This window comes from Onychomys torridus, chromosome 8, assembly GCF_903995425.1.
Source record: "Onychomys torridus chromosome 8, mOncTor1.1, whole genome shotgun sequence".
NCBI lineage: Eukaryota > Metazoa > Chordata > Mammalia > Rodentia > Cricetidae > Onychomys > Onychomys torridus.
In genome coordinates, this window is record NC_050450.1 from 66,307,290 (window position 1) to 66,326,444 (window position 19,155).

Sequence of the window (19,155 nt, forward strand, 5' to 3'; positions counted from 1 at the left end):
GCCTACACACACGCACACACGCACGCATATGCAAAAACAAGAAAATTGGAAGGCTTAAAAAGTACACATGAAGCCTGGCGGTGTGGTTTAATCCCAGCGCTTGGGAGGCAGAGGCAGGTGGATCTCTGAGTTCTAGGCCAGCCTCGTATACAAAGTGAGTACCAGGAAGTACACATGAGCCAAATGTGGCACATCCCTTTAATCTCAGTATGGAAACATAGAGGAAGATGGATGTCTGTGAGATTGAGGCCAGCTAGGGCTATGTAGACAGACCATGTATGGGGGGGGGGGGGGAGAGGATATGAATGAATGAATGAATGAATGAATGAATGAATATATATGCCTGTTGGGCTACTAGCAAGATAGCTAAGATGGTAAGGCACTTGCCATGCAAGCCTGATGACCTGAGTTTGATCTCTGGAATCCATATAAAAGCACAAGTAGGGAAAAGTTATCCTCTGGCCTTTACACATGTATATGGCATGTGTTCCCTCAAATACGATTTTTTTAAAGGGTACATAGAACTGTGCTTATGGTGCATATCTTTAATCTCAGCACTTGGGAGACAAATGGCTATCTGAATTCTAGGCCAGCCTGGTCCACAGAGCAAGTTCCAAGTCAGTCAGAGCTACACAGAGAAAACCCTGTGTCAAATTGGGAGTAAGGGCTGCATATGGAATCTGCTTTTCTGGTTTCTATAGAAACATGATTAAATTGCAGTCTTTTGCTCAGTTATTATCACAGACTAGTCTTTGTTGAACATGTAACTTGGACATAAATATACTTAGGTTGCTACTGTCACAGGTTTCTTATTATTTCGTATTGGTAAAATGAGTGTGTTTCTGCCACAAAGCAGGTAATATCTGTTCCTGGTCGCCTTGTCTCTGCCTCCCCAACCCCACTTTTTCCCCCTTTCTTACTCTTCTGTTACTTGAAACCAGCCCTAGGGTCCTCAGAAAGAAATCTGCCCCAGCCATAGCACATGCTTTTGCTTAGATCTGTTCCTTTCACTTAATGTTTTCATATTCTAACAAGGAATTGGATGCCAAGGACAGTTCAGCACCACCAGCTTCTTTTCTAGGTTCTAGCAAACGGAGAAGAAAGGAGGAAACCACAGGGAAGAATGTTAAAAGAACACAGCATGAGTTAGATCATAATGGTCTCGTGCCCTTGCCGGTCAAAGTCTGCTTCACGTGTAACAGGTATTTTCTTTCTTTGCCTATATTTAGCAAATAGAGTTGTTTTTTCCTTCTTACCCTTGTATGTCCTGTGTGTTAAATGTAGACAGCCCATGTTTTGATGGTATAAGCACACAGAACTAATGAGCCACTTCCTTGAATATGTCAGTAACAAATGACCTGAGGAATCAAGGTACAGCGCCAGATGTATGATAAATGCCTATAGTCCCAGCATTTAGGAAGTAGAGGCAGTTTGGGGAGTTCAAAGCTAGCCTAGGCTCACAAAGCCCACTCTTTATTGGTTGATGGAGTGGGAGTGTCACTTTCTTTAATGGTATAGCCATTGTAAAGTCCATATTCACTAAGTACCCCCTACACAGCTCACATGATCAACAGTGATTAAACGCAGTAGGTCAGAACTGATAAGATAGCTCTTATCATAACAGCCTGAGCTCACCTCCAAGAACCACATCTTGGAAGGACAAAAGCAACTTTGGGAGCGGTGGCACATGCATGAACATGCACACACATACGCACACAAATGCACACTCTCACACGTGCAATAAATAAATGTTTTAAAAAAAATTTAAGTTTAAACTCTGGGCCACACCCATAAAAGAGATGAAACACAGAGGGACTTGGGAAGTGGGAGGGGAACATAATTAAAATTTATTGTGAAACTGTCAAAGACTAGACAATTAAAAAAAGCAACTGTGGTAGCACACATCTTTAACCCCAGGCAGGCAGGTTACTATGAGTTCAAGGCCAGACTCGTCTACATAGTGAGTTCCAGGCTAGCCAGAGCTATATAATGAAACCCTGTCTCAAAAAAGAAAAATCACAGATCATATTACAGAAGTAGTGTTAACTTAAGTTGATAGCAACTGCAGTAAGACTAGTTAGAATTAAACAAACTGGAGAATGAGAGGCCGATGAGGTGACTCAGTGGGTTAAGGTACTTGCTGCCAAGCCTGGTGCCTGAGATTAATCCTAAGTGCCTACATGATGGAAAGAGAGATTCAGTCCTTGAACAAACATTCTGGCACATGGGCTTTCCTTCCAATGCACATAAAATGATTATTACTTTTTTTTTTAACCAAACAAGCTGTTTAGACTAGCTAGCAAGTTGTTAAAGATAAATTTAAAAGTCATATGGGTATCTAGCCATGATAGTTGGTGTGCTTTGGACTAGACAACTTGAAAAAGACTTTTGGCTATCTAAGTTACGTAGTAGACCTAGGACACTGGTTTCCTTCAGAGAAGCTCTCCTCAGTTACAGGAAACAGATGTTCTGAAGCTGGATTTGTTGGCTTGCGTATGTCAGAAAAACTGTATTATGATTGGAGCAGGATAGCAGGAGAAAATGGCTATCACAAAGGATGCTTGGGGCTGAGGATATAGCACAGTTGGTACAGTGTTTACCTGGCATGGTTGGATACCCAGCATCACAGACACCCAGGATGGTGGTGCATACTTATCTCAGCACTCGGGAGTTAGATGCAGGGGGAACAAGAATCCAGGATCATTCTTAACTACATAGTGAGTTCAGACAACATGAGACTGTTTCACAACCACACCCTCAACAACAGCAGCAGCAGCAGCTATGGGAAACTAGATGGTAGTCAGTTAGAACTATAGAACTTGGCAGTGGTGGTGGTGTGCACCTTTAATCCTAGCACTTGGGAGGCAAGGCAAGTGGATGGATCTCTATGATCTGTGAGTTCAAGGCCAGCCTGATCTACAAAGTTCCAGGACAGCCAAGACTATTGTACAACAGAAACCCTGTCTCAGGAAAAAAAGAACTATAGACCTCAGTGCCAGAACAGCTGTGGCTCTGTATATCTTTGGGACTGTTTGTCTTTGCTTACAACCTCTCCTTGAAGCACGCTTACATAAATACATAGAAAATCATTTTCTCGCCTCCATCTCCATTTTTTTCAGTACTGGTTATCAGTCTTTTCACACAGAAGGGAAATCTTTTGTTGTGTCAGGACTCAGCTCCAGAAAGACATTCAGGTTTTTGTTTGTATGTTTGTGTTGGGGGGATACATATATGCCACAACATATGTGTGCAGATCAGAGGACAACCTGAAAGAGTTGATGCTCCCCATTTATCAGTGGGTCCCCTGAATTGAACTCGGGTAGTCAGGCTTGGTGGCAGGTGCCTTAATCACTGCAATTTCACCAGCTTCCAGTTTTGTTTTGTTTTAAGTGAGAATTTCTTTAAAAAAAATAGGAAGCTCACAGAGCAGAGCTGGGTACTAAGCGTTGGTCATTCTTGCTCTGATAGCCACTTTAGCCATACTCCAAATAAACATTTACATTCACAAGACGCATTCTCCCTGGAAGATAATGTAATGAAGGATCCATTTTCCTTACTGACTGGGTATGTGACAGAACCCTGGACAGGGGTGGGGATGGAAGAAGCTGTGAGGACTGAGGAGGAAGGCTTTTTACAGAGTAGAGTTAGTCTTGAATTTTCCCATCATGTCACAGAAGTCACCCGTCACATCTCATTCCTTTGCAGGAGTTGCCGAGTGGCCCCTCTCATCCAGTGTGACTATTGCCCACTCCTGTTTCACATGGACTGCCTCGAGCCCCCGCTCACTGCCATGCCCCTGGGCAGATGGATGTGTCCCAATCATATTGAGCATGTGGTGGTAAGCACAGCACCCTTGGTTCTCGCCTGTGCATGGGTCTCGCCTGTGCATGGGTCTCGCCTGTGCATCTTGCCTTCCCCATGGACCTTGTGTAGGTTGGGCAAGTGCTCTACCATTGAGTTACAGCCCCCGCACATTTTTTGACTTGAGGATGGGTTTTTCTTGTTTTAATTACTATTTTATATATGTATATTGCCTGCGTGTATATAAGTGCACCATTTGCATGTCTGGTGCCTATGGTGACTGGAAAAGGTGCTGCTGGAACTCCTAGAGCTAGATTTTGAAGAGGTTGTAAGCTACCATGTAGATGCTGGGAACTGTACCTGGATCCTCTGCAAGAGCATACCACTGAGCCTTCCCTAGCCCTTTTTTTTTCTTTTTATAATTTATTTATTTTTGGGGAGCCTCAAACTCACTATGTAGCCAAGAACTCCTGTTGTCCCTCCCAAGAGTTGCAGGCCTGAGTCACCACACCCAACTTTGTTATTATTGTGTCTATGTGCACTTGTGTGCTCACCAGAGGATAGTGTTTGTAAGTCATTTCTCTCTTCCCCTGTGTGGGTACTAGGGATGAAACTAAAGTCACCAGGCTTGGTGATAAGTACCCTTACCCTCTCAGCCATCTTACTAGCCCCTCTTTCCAGTTGGGTTCACCAGGCTTGCTTGGCAGTGACCTTTATGCACTGAGCCATCTCAATGGCCCTCTTTAGACATTATCCACACAGCTTCTTGTAAAAGAACAGAACTGTCATCTACCTCTCCAGGAGGGTTAGTCCTATGCAGTCACCGAATGGGGGCAACTTCATTAAAAATAGCCTTTTTAAATTAAACCATAAGGGCCTGGAGAGATGGCTCAGAGGTGAAGAGCATTGGCTGTTCTTCCAGAGGTCCTGAGTTCAATTCCCAGCAACCACATGGTAGCTCACAACCATCTGTAATGAGATCCGGTGCCCTCTTCTGGCCTGCAGACATACACGCAGGCAGAACGTTGTATACATAATAAATAAATAAATCTTAAAAAAAAATAAACCGTAAGACACACTATGAGGGGGCTGGGCAGTGGTGGTACACACCTTTAATCCCAGCAGCAAGATCTCTGAGTTCGAGGACAGCCAGGGCTACACAGAAATCCCGTCTATAAAAACCAAAAAAGACATACCATAAGGTAATAGAGGTGTAGCTCAGTGGTAGAGCAGTTTGAGGCCCTAGGTTTTATCCCTGAGACAAGGGACAAAAGGAAGAAAGAGTCAGAGGAGAAAGAATGAGAATCCTGTGCCCAGTGGTGCTAACCATGGAGTGACTGTTAGCCCTCATTATGCCAGTGTGCTGGGCACTGGAGGGTCCTCTGTTAACGACGTGCATGCAGAGGGCTAAAGGGTAGAGGGGCAGAGTGTTTGCCTAGTACATATGAAGCTCTGGGTTCATTCCTAGCACTGCTCCTAACACACACACACACACACACACACACACACACACACACGAAAAGAAAAAAGAAAAATTTGCACATACAGAAGAACCACTTTCTTTCTTGGATTCATACCATTCAGAGAGATTGACCTAGGAGGAAGCTTCTCTCTAGGGCTTTGTGTCCTATTTCCTTCCTGCTTAAACAGATAAAAGAGCCATAAACAGTTCACCTAGATATGCATCCTAAGGAGCAGCTCTCCAACAGGTGAAAATTTCTAGTTGGTTACTTTCATTGGCCACTTAGTTTGCTAACTAGGAAGCTGCAGGAACCAATCCTGCTGAGTTTCTCTCTAAGATTTATTTTTATCAGGGCTGGAGAGTTGACAGTTAAGAGCACTTGTTCAACTGGGCAGTGGTGGCACGTGCCTTTAATCCCAGCACCTGGGAGGCATAAGTAGGCAGATCTCTGTGAGTTTGAGGCCAGCTTGGTGTACAAAGCAAGTTCCAGGATAGCAAGAGCTGTGATACCGAGAAACCCTGTCTCAAAAAGCAAAAATAAAGAATAAAATAAAATCATTTTAAAAGGGGTAGGGGTGGGGATTTAGCATTTAGCTCAGTGGTAGAGCGCTGGGTTCGATCCTCAGCTCCAAAAAAAAAAAAAAAAGCACTTGTTCTTGCTAAGGACCTATGTTCTATTCCCAGCACCCAGCTTTCTGTAACTTCAATTCCAGAGTATCCAACACCCTCTTCTGGCCTCTGCAGGTACCATACATTCATGCAGGCAAAAGATTCATATACATAAAGTAAAGAAAAAAAATAATTTGTTTTTGAGATGGTCTCTCTCTAGCCCAAGCTGGTCTAGATTTGTGGATCAGACTGTTCTGGAACTCACATAGGTTCGACTGTCTCAGCTACCTCCCAAGTGCTGAGAGTAAAGGTGTGTGCTACCATACCCAGCAAAAAGTAACAAGTTTTTAAAAATAGTTAAGATTTTTTTATTTCTGTGCATGGATGTTTGTGTGAGTGAACGCCGCATGTGTGTTGGTGACCTTAGAGGACAGGAGGGCATCAGTCTCTGGAACTGAGCACAAGTGATCGTAAGCCACTCAGCATGTTTGCTCTAGAGGAACAGAAAGACCTCTTAGCCCCAAGCCATTGCTTACCATCTAGATCCTGTCTTTTGAACTAAAGTATAGGGGTCAGACCTAATAGAAGAGGTTGGAAACTTCTGTCAGCAACCTTTCTCTTTCCCTTTGACCTTTAAGAGCAGGCCAGAGGTTTCTCCTTCCACAGGGGACGATGTAATATCTGAACTGAGATAAGTTCTGTAATGCTTCCTGGTACCCTGGAATAAGAAGAGGACAGGATGCATGAGATTTTGACCCAGCAAGGCTTCTGTGTAGGACAGTTGTTTCTGTAGAGTTCCTTGATGAGTAGGGAGTCTGGTTCTTTGGTTCTCTTGAGGACCAAGGCTGGCATCTCCTTTAAAATCTGTGCTGCTAGGAAGGACCCTGAGGAGTTGCCCTGACCTAGAGTACTGTCTGCCTGAATTAGAGGCCCTTCCAGGCTACTTTGCTCTTTCCTAACTCTTGAAAGCCTTTCTAGCGAGCAGGAGTTTCCCTGCCCCATGACAGGCCTTCTGTCCAGACAGAAGGAACCCATTTAGCTGAGTTTCTTTCTTTTTTTTTTTTTTTTTTTAAGAGAATGGGGCTAGCTGGAGGGGCAGCACCCTTAGAAATTCAGCACAGTGGTATTTCTGCTTGTCCCCAGCTGAACCAGAAGAATCTGACACTGAGCAATCGGTGCCAGGTGTTTGATCGTTTCCAGGACACCATTTCACAGCATGTTGTCAAAGTGGACTTCCTGAACCGAATCCATAAGAAGCACCCTCCTAACCGCCGTGTGCTCCAGTCTGTCAAAAGAAGAAGCTTGAAGGTGAGTCACAGCCCAATCAGATCAGGCAAGAGGGTAGGCTCTGGTGTCTTTCATGGCACAGGATCACACATTGGGAGACTGAAGCCCCAGAGATACATCTTTGGTGTCTCAGCAAATAATAAATGTGTAGTAATACTTGAGGATGGTGGTCAGGATGACAAAGGCATGATTCCAGGTATGGTTTTGAAATCTGTTTATACAGATCATCTCACCAAGCCCTGTTGTGCCCCATTGTCACATATGATGTTTGTCTTCGGGTTTCTATTGCTGGGATAAAACACCATGACCTCAGTCAGTCAGCTTAGGGCTGGGGGCAGGTGGCACCTTCATTGCCGAGGGAATCGGGGCAGGAACCTGAAGGCAGGAGTGATGCCCAGGCCGTGGAGGAATGCTGGCTTACTAGCCTGGACCTCATGGTTTGTTTTGAGTACTTTCTTACCGCTCCCAGGTCCACCACCCACAGGCCAATCTGGAAAGAGATTTTCTCAGTTGATGTTCCGTTTTCACAAATGATTCTGACTTATGTCAAGTTAACATAAAACTAACCAGCATAATACTTGTCTGCCACTTATATTGTCTGTCCCTGTTAAATGGTCCCCTTCTGAGAACTCGGCTGAGGTGAAGTTGTGACCAATTAAGCAGATGTAGATGAAGAGCAATCGATGTTCAGCTGAACATTTTAAGAAAAAATGTGTCCGAATGAAGGTCTACCTATGGATCTATGTTTCTAGACTAATATGACCACCAAGACAACTGTAGTCTTGCTACCTAGTATTTCTATGTACTTGATGCTTGCTAAACTATACCAAAGAAACTGAGAGAATTTCCTTCACTGAAAAACATGTGCTATTTTCAGAGTTTTCAATCTCCTAACTCAGTTGATTTAGAAGGCTTAACACACTCTATCTCCATTAGCAATTCTCAGAAATGGCCACTTGGTGGCAGCCATGTTTTAACCTCAATTACACTACTCCCATCACTTTTAGTGGGTATCATTCCAGAACTAGCAGAGATGCTTAACTATTAGAAATTGTACAGCATACTCTTAACTGGGTAACTACTAACTTTCAGTAGGATGGTTTTCTCAAATTAAAGCGTTTCGCATTGCAGGAATAGCATATGAGGTGCTATGCTTCATATCTCTAGTTAAAGGGATCTAAAAGTAACCCGAATTGTAATTCATTACTATGTAAATTCAGAAGATAGCCTGGCCAGGTGGTAGTGGCGCAAGCCTTTGATCCCAGCACTCTGGAGGCAGAGTGAGACGGATCTTTGTGAGTTCGAGGTCAGCCTGGTCTACAGAGCGAGATTCAGGACAGGCACCAAAACTACACAGAGAAACCCTGCCTCAAAAAAAAAAAAAAAAAAAAAGATAGCCTGGACGCTAAAGGCCTTGATTAGATTTTTTTATTAGCTTTCCCCTAAATATTTTCCTTATTGTTGAGGAGGAAGTTGGGGTTATAAATTGCCTGAAGAATAGTTTGTTCTTGGACAGTAAGTATGAAATGAAGGACGGTGATATGCTTGATACTAGGAGTGCAGAGAAAAACCTGCTGAGAACCTGATATCTGTGTCAGAGTCACCTGCCTTTGCACTCATCCACAGCGGGCAGCTGTGGTCTGGCCCACTGCTCTGTCCTCTGCTGCTTCAGAAAGCCCATAGCACTAGGTGGTGATTCCCAACTCCAGGATCCTTTCCTCTGTGCTCATGTTTACCTACGATTCTCACAGATACCTCTTTTTATTGGTTGGTTTATTTTTGTTTTTTTAAGACAGGGTCTTCTTCCTACATAGCCCTGGCTATCCTAGAACTTACTATGTATTCCAGGCTGACCTCAGACTCACCAAAATCTGCCTGTCTGCCTCTTGGGTGATGGGATTAAAGGCATACACCACCACGCCTGGCTCCAGGTGCCTTATTCTCACCCTGAGGCCAAAAGTCTTCTGCCTCTCCAAATCTGCTTTTCCCTTGTATTTTCTATTCCAATTAGTAATTGTAGTCGCTACTCACATTCTCTTGACAAAATTCTAGGAATCCTTTTCAATCCTCTTCCCTTACCCCATGGAACTGGTTACCAAATATACCAACTCAAAAGTTCTTCTCAACTTCCAATTCACAGTTCAAATACTGACTTCCTAGAAAATCTTCCCAATTCCAAGCTAAAATTATGTACTGGGTGGGGAGTTCCAGGACAGGGTTTCTCTCTGTAGCCCTGGCTGTCCTGGAACTCACTTTGTAGACCAGGCTGGCCTTGAACTCACTGAGATCTGCCAGTCTCTTGCCTCCTTGGTGCTGGGATTAAAGGCGTGTGCCACCACACCTGGCTCATTTTCCCTTTTTTAATAGCACTTCAGCTGTACCTGTATTCTATAATGAATTTCCTTGTATTGTGATAACATTTATTTTTTTCCCTCACTAGACTGTGAGTTCTTTGAGGGCAGGGCTTAATTTTTATATTCATCTCTGGACCTCTAGGATTTGGAACAGTTCCAGACTCATGAGACACTCAGTAATGTTGGTTGGCTATATGAATGACTTTTTGTGTGGTTCTTTCTTTCTTACATAATGTAAGTCAGAGTGTGTCTTTTCTTGGTGCAACAAAGAAGTCTTCAGTTGTTTGCATAAGTCATGAATGAATGGATGATGAAAACTAACATTGATTAAGCGCTCATATCAGTCAGTCATCTGCTTAATCTTTCTACCATGACTATGAATAACCCCATTTACCTGATTTCTGAGTTACTGTTCACCCCTGCCCATTGGCACTAGAAACTACAAACCTACAGCCTGGACCACATTGAAGCTCAGGACAGTGTCAGTCTTGCATATTTGGGACAAAATGGAAGATAGTATGTGGTGGTCTTAGAACTGTGCAAGGGGCCGGGTGGTGGTGGGACATGCTATGGGGAGGCAGAGGCAGGGGATCACTGTGAGTTCAAGGCCAGCCTGGTCTACAGAGCAAGTTCCAGGACAGGCAGGACTATTGTGTAGAGAACCCTGTCTCGGGAAAACAAAACAAAACAAAAGACCTGTGCAAGACCTTGGACCTTAATGAAGAATGAAAGCCCTACCTATTGTCTCTATGTCTGTGCTTTTTTAGGACAGAATGCCTGTGCTGGAGTCACAGGGCAACCCCAAACAGTCGCAGCACACTGAGCCTCTTTGTCCTTGGTGGATCACAGAGTAGAAGGTCCCTTGGGCACCAGCACTACAGATGAAACAGTGTCTAGTGAGGGCAGAATTCATCTGGGCGTATTGGCACTATCTCTCCTCCTATCCTAAACAGGTTCCTGATGCTATCAAATCCCAGTACCAGTTCCCACCCCCTCTCATTGCACCCGCGGCCATTCGGGATGGGGAGCTGATCTGCAATGGGATCCCTGAGGAATCACAGATGCACCTTCTGAACTCTGAGCACTTAGCCACCCAAGCAGAGCAGCAAGAGGTGAGTGAAAGGAGAATTGGGATTCCCAAATCCAGTCTGTCTCTTCTGTGTCTCCAGAGCCCCACTGCCTGTCATTCCTACCTCTACCCTATTCTCCACCCTAGTCCCTAAAAGTTGAGTGACCATAGAATGCCAAAGGCAAGAGAATGTCACAAACAGGTTCCCTCATCAGTTCCCCATCTTCGAGCTGGGCAGCTCTGTACTGTAGGAGAAGATGAGCAGATCCACAGAGAGTTTAGGTGATCTGGCCAGACACACAGCAGACACACTGGGGTACTTGCTGACTGTTGATCACAAGGGGAGACTTCAGGGCAGAGCCAAAACAGGAATCTCACATTCCACTGACTAAGGTAGTACTGCTAAGTGCACCAGTAAGTCTTGCTTGGGAATGAGAGTGGGACCTCTGTGGTCAGTTGGAAACTTGTTACAGTGCTTGTCGACCCTGCTGTAGCCCTGGACCCTGTGGCAGGACAGACCAGCACCTCCGGCCTCTCACCTCCTCTCCTCTGCTTCCGTTGCAGTGGCTCTGTAGTGTTGTTGCGCTCCAGTGCAGCATATTGAAACATTTATCTGCTAAGCAGATGCCTTCGCATTGGGACTCTGAACAGACAGAGAAGGCTGATATTAAGCCTGTTATTGTGACTGACAGCTCAATCACCACCTCCCTGCAAACCGCTGACAAGGCACCTCTACCTTCCCACTACCCTTTGTCCTGCCCCTCAGCAATTAGCACCCAGAATTCCCTGGGCTGCTCTCCACCCCACCAACCCCCAGCCCTAGAGGACATCAGCTGCAGTTGTTGTGTGGAAAAGTCCAAGAAAACCCCTTGTGGGACTGCCAATGGGCCAGTGAACACAGAGGGAAAAGCCAATGGCCCACACCTCTACAGCAGCCCCACTGATTCCACGGATCCCCGGCGACTTCCTGGCGCCAACACCCCCTTACCAGGTCCCACACACCGACAAGGCTGGCCCCGGCCCCTCACGCCACCATCGGCTGGGGGGCTTCAGAACCACACCGTCGGCATCATTGTGAAGACAGAAAATGCCACTGGCCCCAGCTCTTGTCCCCAGAGGAGTTTGGTACCTGTCCCAAGCCTGCCCCCTTCCATCCCCAGCTCTTGTGCCAGCATCGAGAACACCAGCACTTTGCATAGAAAGACTGTCCAATCACAGATAGGACCTTCGTTGACAGATTCGAGGCCTCTGGGCTCGCCCCCAAATGCCACCCGGGTGCTCACTCCCCCACAAGCTGCAGGAGACAGTATCTTGGCCACAGGCGCCAACCAACGATTCTGCTCACCAGCGCCATCATCAGGTGAGTGCCCCTTAGCCCCAAATGATCAGGAACAATCTTGTGTTCTTTCTAGCACACTGAGTTAAGAGTCTAAAACATAGTATCCATAGGAATACTTGAGAGGACTTTGGTCTCTGTATCAGTGGTCCATCTTCCCTTTGTTTTAATGGCAGGAGAAAGGCTGCGTTAGCTTAGCTTGTCCCAGCTATAAGATGGGGCTGTGCTCATTAATTTAAGTCACTTCTCTTAGGGTGGCCTGCCAGGTCCATGGCAATACAGAACTGCAGCTTGGGTCACTGACCCCTCGCCTTCTGGGCCTGATCTTCTGCATGTCTGTTTCATCATTTTAGAAGGCACATGCTATTTGGAACCACTGGGCTCAGTCTGAGGTTCAGGGTGTGCATTCATATACAAGACTAAATCCACACCTGGTACAGATTCTAAGCCAACTCATTTGAGGAATGTTCATGTTCAAGAATCAAGGGCAGAAAGCAGTGTTGGTCTGGCCTAGGAGCTTGCTCTCAGCCACATGCCTAAGGAACATCCCTAAGGTCTGTTCTTGGCCCTGCATAGACTTATTCCCTCAGCTGTCCCTAGCATCTGTTGGACCTCAAGGTTGCTGACCCCAGAGTCTGACCCAGGCTTCACATGCTGCTCTCACCTCTGCTCTTCCACATGAACTGATGTCAGCCTCCCAGTCAGCTAGGAGGCTCAGCAACCAGCTGCCTTGGATTCCTTTCTTTTTTTCTTCCCCATGGATCTGAGGACTGAACCCAGGGCCTTGCGCTTACTAGGCAAGTGCTCTACCACTGAGCTAAGTCCTCAACCCCTTTACATGTGAGCCCTGGTCCTATCTCCTCTGTAATGCCAGTGTGAATAAATTTTGGGACTGTCAGTGGTACTTGAGCAGACAGGGAATGCAGGGACAGGTGCCAAGTAGAGGTAGCAGGGAGTTAGATGGTGATGCCCGAAAGAGTGAAGCAACCTCACCACTTGCCCCAGGGTGGTAGATTGCAGCAGTTCTCAGTGCTCTGGAAACTCCTGCGGCCTGGGTGTGTTACTGTTCCATCTACCCTTCCTCACCACACGTTTTTAGCTCTAGGAGTTCCAGAGCCTATGGGTTGAGAATCAAGAAGGGAACATCACCTTGGGTCCGAAATCCAGAACTGTCTCAGCAATGGGGGATTGGACCGGTGGGTTTCCCTCAGGCGACGTAAGTAACAGTCTTCCTGCTCCGTCCCCAGATGGCAAGGTCAGCCCCGGCACGTTATCCATAGGAAGCGCTTTAACCGTACCCTCTTTCCCAGCCAACTCTACTGCCATGGTGGACCTCACCAACTCACTTCGAGCGTTTATGGATGTCAATGGAGGTGAGTGATGTCCCAGTAATGTTCAGTTCCTTTTTAAGAGGGATCAGGAGATGGGGTGCACCGTACCCATTTGGGTAGAAGAGAGGGAAAGAAGGCTCTATCCCGTCTCTGCCTTTTGGTCTGCACAAACTATAATCAAAGGAGAACACAGCCAAGTTGAACCAGTGGGAAAGAACAGAATTGCATTAGGCAGATCACTTGGTGTTAGCAGAACAGAACTAGGAGCTTGCTTCCATCTGTGGAAAACCCCAAAGTCAAAGAGAAAAGCAATAGGTTTTTCTGCACACAGAGTGGGTAGAAAAGGTCCATCCATACCTTGCCCCACAGGCAACTGGGGTTGTTGGTTCTGCCCTTTATTTACTTAAAACTAGCCTGCCTTACAAGAAACCAAGGCACTGGACACCCCCTCACCTTAAACACAAATTCTAGAGACAGAGGGATAGCTCAGTTGGCAGAGAGGCCTGAGTTCTCTGGGCAGTGGTGGCACATGCCTTTAATCCCAGCACTCGGGAGGCAGAGGCAGGCCAATCTTTGTGAGTTCGAGGCCAGCCTGGTCAACAGAGTGAGTTCAGGACAGGCTCTAAAGCTACACAGAGAAACCCTGGGGTGGGGGTGGGGGGGAGCGGCAGGCAAGCCTGAGTTCCATGCCTAGAATCCACATTTAAAAAGCCAGGTACAGTGGTGCATGCTTATAATCTCAGCCCCCCTGTCTGATGTGTGAATAACCCTCATTTTTACACAAGATGGCTACTCTCAGATCTTTGTTCGAGCAAAAGTCACTTGCTGGATTTGCCCTATAGCCCTTAATCTACTTCCACATTCCATTTCTCAGCTTTTGTGATCTTTCTCTTTGGTTGATAGAGATCGAGATAAATATGTTGGATGAGAAGTTGATCAAGTTTCTGGCCTTGCAGAGAATACATCAGCTTTTCCCCTCCCGGGTCCAAGCTTCACCGGGCAGTGCTGGGACACATCCGCTGGCTTCCGGAGGGCACCACACAGAAGGTGCGCGTGCACATACCTGCCACCACACCATCAGATCTCCTGTCTGATGTGTGTGTGAATGACCACCTTGCTCCATGGAGAACCTCTGCTTTCAGTAGCTCAAACTCTTTGTACCTTTGGTGGGTTTAATAAAGCACCATGTTTTTTTTATCAGCAAGAACAAGATGAACAACAACTTTCTGATCAGACTTGGGGAGTTTGCCAGGACTTCCTTTCACACGAGTCCACTTTGATTCACGGCAGAACAGCTGCCAGTACTTGGGGTGTATGTTGTATGCTTTCCGTTCAATTACTTTATAATATTTGAGTTAGAAGGGCTTTGCAAGGTTCAAGGTGAGAAATAGAAAAACAGTAGGTAAGCTTCCTGGAAATTCTTCTCAACTACTAATTCTACTTTGTTATCTCTGAGCTCTTAGCCCTTAAGAGCTTTGGAACTTAAAATACCATGCCAATATTATCGGAATCGCAAGAGCTTATTAAAAATACAAATTCTAGAGACGGGGATAGCTCAGTTGGCAGAGAGGTCTGAGTTTGATTCCTAGAACCCACATTTAAAAAGCCAGTTATGGGGTTGGGGATTTAGCTCAGTGGTAGAGCGCTTGCTAGGCCCTGGGTTTCGTCCTCAGCTCTGGAAAACAAAAACAAAAACAAAAGCCAGTTATGGTGGTGCATGCTTATAATCAGAGCTGAGCAAGTGGAGACAGATAGACCCCCGGGACATGCTAGCTGTCCAGCCTAGTCTGCTTCTCAGATTCTAGGCCAGTGAGGAACTCTGTCTCAAAAAAAAAGAATATGAGAAACAACACCAAAGGTGATTTTTTTGTTGTTGTTGTTTTATTTTGTTGTTGTTTTTTTTCCATATATACGTGATCACATGTGTGTAGATGGGCACACATGAAATGCAAATTTGCAAATTCTAGAACCTCCCATTCCAAATCCAAAATCAGTGGGTGGGTGAGTGGGTGGGTGAATGGGTGGTGGTGGTGGTGGTGGTGGTCCTAGGGATCAGATCCGTTGACTTACTGGACAAGTACTGTACAGCTAAATTATATCTTTTAACGGAATCCATGGGCAGATGATGTGCTCATTAAAGCTTGAGAAACACTGACCTATGCCTTATATTTTTCCATGTTCTGTTTTTGTCATCAGTTGAAATATCCCTGTTAAGTTCCTTACCAGGAGCCCAGAAACTTAAAGTACTAATATCCTAACTGTCTCCAGTGGAGGCCCTTCCTAACCCAGGTTGGGATACTGTGGGTGGGGTGAAGGCCCCCCCTCCCAAGCAGCTCTGCGTCAGGCGTGGACATGAGTCACCCAGTGGGGTTTTTTCCAGGCCGCCAGCCAGAGATCCAGATTTTGCGGGTGTGTGTTGGGATCACAGGTTTGGAGTTTCTGAATGATCCTATCCCTATGTTTGTCTTGTAGTGCAAAGAAAGGAGGTACAGGCCCGAGCTGTGTTCTACCCCCTCTTAGGGTTGGGAGGAGCTGTGAACATGTGCTATCGAACCCTCTACATCGGGACAGGTGAGCCAGCCAGGAAACTGGGAGGGCACTGGATCTTCAGCCTGACGGACATTTACAGAAGCCCTTTCAGGAGTTGATGGGTCTAAGCAGTGGTTGTCCAGACAGGAGAGACTGAGAACCTAGAGAGTCCAGTGGGCTACTTCCTTGGCTCAGGCCTTTTGCTTTAACTGCTGCTACTCAGGAGCATCTGAAACACTGTAGGGAAGGACTTCAAAAGGAGAGGACACTTCTATCCCTGGGAGTGACAGGCTTATATATAACCCAGTTGAGCTGATTTAAGTTAGGGTCTCCTCTAGTTCAGGCTGGCCTTGAATTCACGTCTGCACTCTTGCCTCAGCCTCTCAAGTACTAAAACTACAGGTGTAGGCCACCACACCCCAGAGCACCCCTTATCCTGGAAATCGCCCTTTAAAGTGACAGGTCTTAAAGAGCCTGCACTATTGTGTCCGCTCAGCTGCACCATCTTCTTCAGTGACTCACTGCTCCATCTGGATAACAGCCACATATTCTAAAGCAGATTAACTCTAGAACAACAAAGGAAAGTGTGGGACATGTGGCACACATCTGTAATCCCAGTACTTATGAATCGGAGGCAAAGAGGCCAGGAGTTCAAAGCTACCCCATCACCAAAAAGAAAAGAATAGAAAAAGTGGGGAAAAATGAAAGAAAAGGGCTCTGAGCTACCTTGAGGTTGCTACTAGCAGCCACCCAGAAGCTAACTCCCTTCTCTTTGACTTCCCCACACATACACCTTACAGTCTGTTCTCTGCCTTTTCCTTGACTCCTGCCACCTTGCAGGAGCTGACATGGATGTGTGCCTTACAAACTATGGTCACTGTAACTACGTGTCCGGGAAACATGCCTGCATATTCTACGATGAGGTGAGGGGCAGAGATGGGTGGAGGGAGCTTTCCCAACCTGAGATCTTTCCTAGCGTGGGCTCTGGGGCAGGGACAAGAGTGAGAGACCTCTCCTGTCCTCCTTCCTTTGGAGAAAAGACTGTGTAAGGGCATTCCACCATGACAAGCTGCTTACAGGAGCAGGCTGTCATTGCAACTAGTGTTGCCCATAGGAACAGCTGAGGGAGGCTGCCGCCTCAACGCGGGGGAGGGGACCAAAATAGAAGGATGTGTCCCTGAGTTTCATCATAATTATGTGCCAGTGAATATCAGATCAACAGGACAGTGCTGAGGAGGCAGAGAGGGGTGATCAGGAGTCAGTAGGGCAGGCTTTCACAGAAAGGTGAGTTGACGAATTCTGAAAGCCACACTGTAACTGAGGAAGAGTATGAGAGCTTGCTAGGTAGAGCAGCAAGCCCTATGTCCTCTCTCCTTCGCCCAAGGCTTCACACAGCAACTACACATCCTGTCTCCCCCTCCCTCCTCCTCAGAATACCAAACATTATGAGCTGTTAAACTACAGTGAGCACGGGACAACGGTGGACAATGTGCTGTATTCATGTGACTTCTCTGAGAAGACCCCGCCAACCCCCCCAAGCAGTATTGTTGCCAAAGTGCAGAATGTCATCAGTAAGTTGGAGCAGAGGCCTGTGACCACACAGCTAAGGTCGTGGTCACCTTGGTTCTGCCATGCTGTCAGTGACCTACAGTTCTTTGCCTTCCCAGTCCCATTGGCCAAGCTCATTGTTGGTGGGCCTGGGAAAGGTCACCAAGAATCAAGTGCTGAACACCCACATATGTATCAGACCTTTCTGGGGACTTGAGACTCCACCAGCCCATTCTGAGCATCCCTCATCCCTGATCATATAGCATATGGAATGGGGAGATGCAGGGGCCCAGTCCTGCCAATCAGCCCAGATAGGCCAGCTGTTCACTGTTCCCCCCTATGATCATCCCCCTTTTTCCCAGGGCGCCGCCGACACCAGAAACAGGATGAAGAGCCAAGTGAGGAGGCAGCCATGATGAGTTCCCAGGCCCAGGGGCCACAGCGGAGACCCTGCAATTGCAAAGCCAGCAGCTCAAGCTTGATCGGGGGCAGTGGGGCTGGCTGGGAGGGCACAGCCTTACTGCACCATGGCAGCTACATCAAGCTGGGCTGCCTGCAGTTCGTCTTCAGCATCACTGAGTTTGCGACCAAACAGCCCAAAGGCGATGCCAGCCTGCTGCAGGATGGGGTTTTGGCCGAGAAGCTATCTCTCAAGCCCCATCAGGGCCCTGTGCTGCGCTCCAACTCCGTTCCCTAGGCCATTGGCCTGGACACCCATCCAAGACTCCTGCAATGCAAAAATGTACACGAACCAAGCCCGGGCGTTTTCTATACCAGAAACCCTTCAACTACAATCTTTGCATGAAATGAAGAAAACCTTTTGACTGTTTTTTAAGACTTTTTTTCTTTTCTCAAGTTCTAGGGGGCATTTGCACATATATTTGTACTCAACATTTCATGGGAAAGCGGCAGACACGAGCTGAGGAACAGCATGGGCAGGGAGGGGAAGACCCTGGTCTGGACACTTCCAGCACAACCTCTCACCCGCCTCCTGCTCCCTCCTCCTCGACCACCTGCCTGCTGTTGTAAAATAATCAGAAACTTGTTCTATTTTGTGGCAGTGACAATAGTTTTATATTAAAAGAAAAAATACAGTTTTCATACAGCAAAATCTATACAATATCATTGTTTTATTTAATATAAAGATGGCTACCCACCCTTCCACGGCTCCCACCCTACCAGTCCCCTTTCTGCAGCGGTTGCACTACAGGTAGCTACTGTGTATATGGACAAATGAGAAATGCTTTCTTTTCTGGCTGTCCATCTATTTTATTTCAAATAAGGAAAAGTGTATTGGATTTTGTGTAAATACATCTAGTGATGCCATTTTTTCAATGTTTTTAAAGCTGTACAGTACATGTGGTAGAGTGTTTTTCTCAAATGTCTATTGTAGCGAAGGCGTTTTTGTCGTAAGCCTGTTGTGTGTCCTTTTCTGTTCTTGCCACTGCTCAGCCCAGCTCCTTCCCTCCTCCTCTCCACAACTAGTACCAATGTACATAGTAATTGTAATGTTTTAGACTTTACAGAAACTTTCCTGTATTCTGTATATAAAAACCAGAAATACTTCAAATTACGTGTTCTGCCTGTCTGTCCTGCCTGTCATCACCTAGGGGGCCTTCCCTGGGACCTCACTTTCTGCGCCCTTTGAACTATTATCAGTCTAGGGGAGCCTCCAAGCAAAGCTGGCAGAGAAGGAAGGTGTTAGAGGTGAGCCTAAGCTGGGTAATGAAAAGGTGGGTACTTGGCTTTTAGGGGGTGCTGTTTCTCTGGAGAATTGTAATAGGGTAAAATCCAGTCTCTAGATCAGTGGTTCTCAACCTTCCTAATGC

The 19,155-nt window shown here is 46.4% G+C and overlaps 1 protein-coding gene across 3 annotated transcripts in view; it reads left to right on the forward strand.

The window, feature by feature from the left end:
• The window catches only part of Phf12 (PHD finger protein 12), a 51,060-nt gene extending 32,161 nt beyond the window's left edge, over window positions 1-18,899 (forward strand). For 2 of the 3 annotated variants that reach the window (XM_036195939.1, XM_036195940.1), the window contains 11 exons: window positions 1,082-1,202; window positions 3,706-3,838; window positions 7,016-7,180; window positions 10,467-10,625; window positions 11,147-11,942; window positions 13,166-13,291; window positions 14,153-14,296; window positions 15,722-15,820; window positions 16,619-16,701; window positions 17,211-17,349; window positions 17,689-18,899. In XM_036195939.1, coding sequence (XP_036051832.1) covers window positions 1,082-1,202; window positions 3,706-3,838; window positions 7,016-7,180; window positions 10,467-10,625; window positions 11,147-11,942; window positions 13,166-13,291; window positions 14,153-14,296; window positions 15,722-15,820; window positions 16,619-16,701; window positions 17,211-17,349; window positions 17,689-18,023 — 2,300 coding nt within the window. In that variant the 3' untranslated portion in view covers window positions 18,024-18,899. The other variant, XM_036195941.1, reaches the window with a different exon arrangement.
• The last annotated feature ends 256 nt before the right edge of the window (window positions 18,900-19,155 follow it).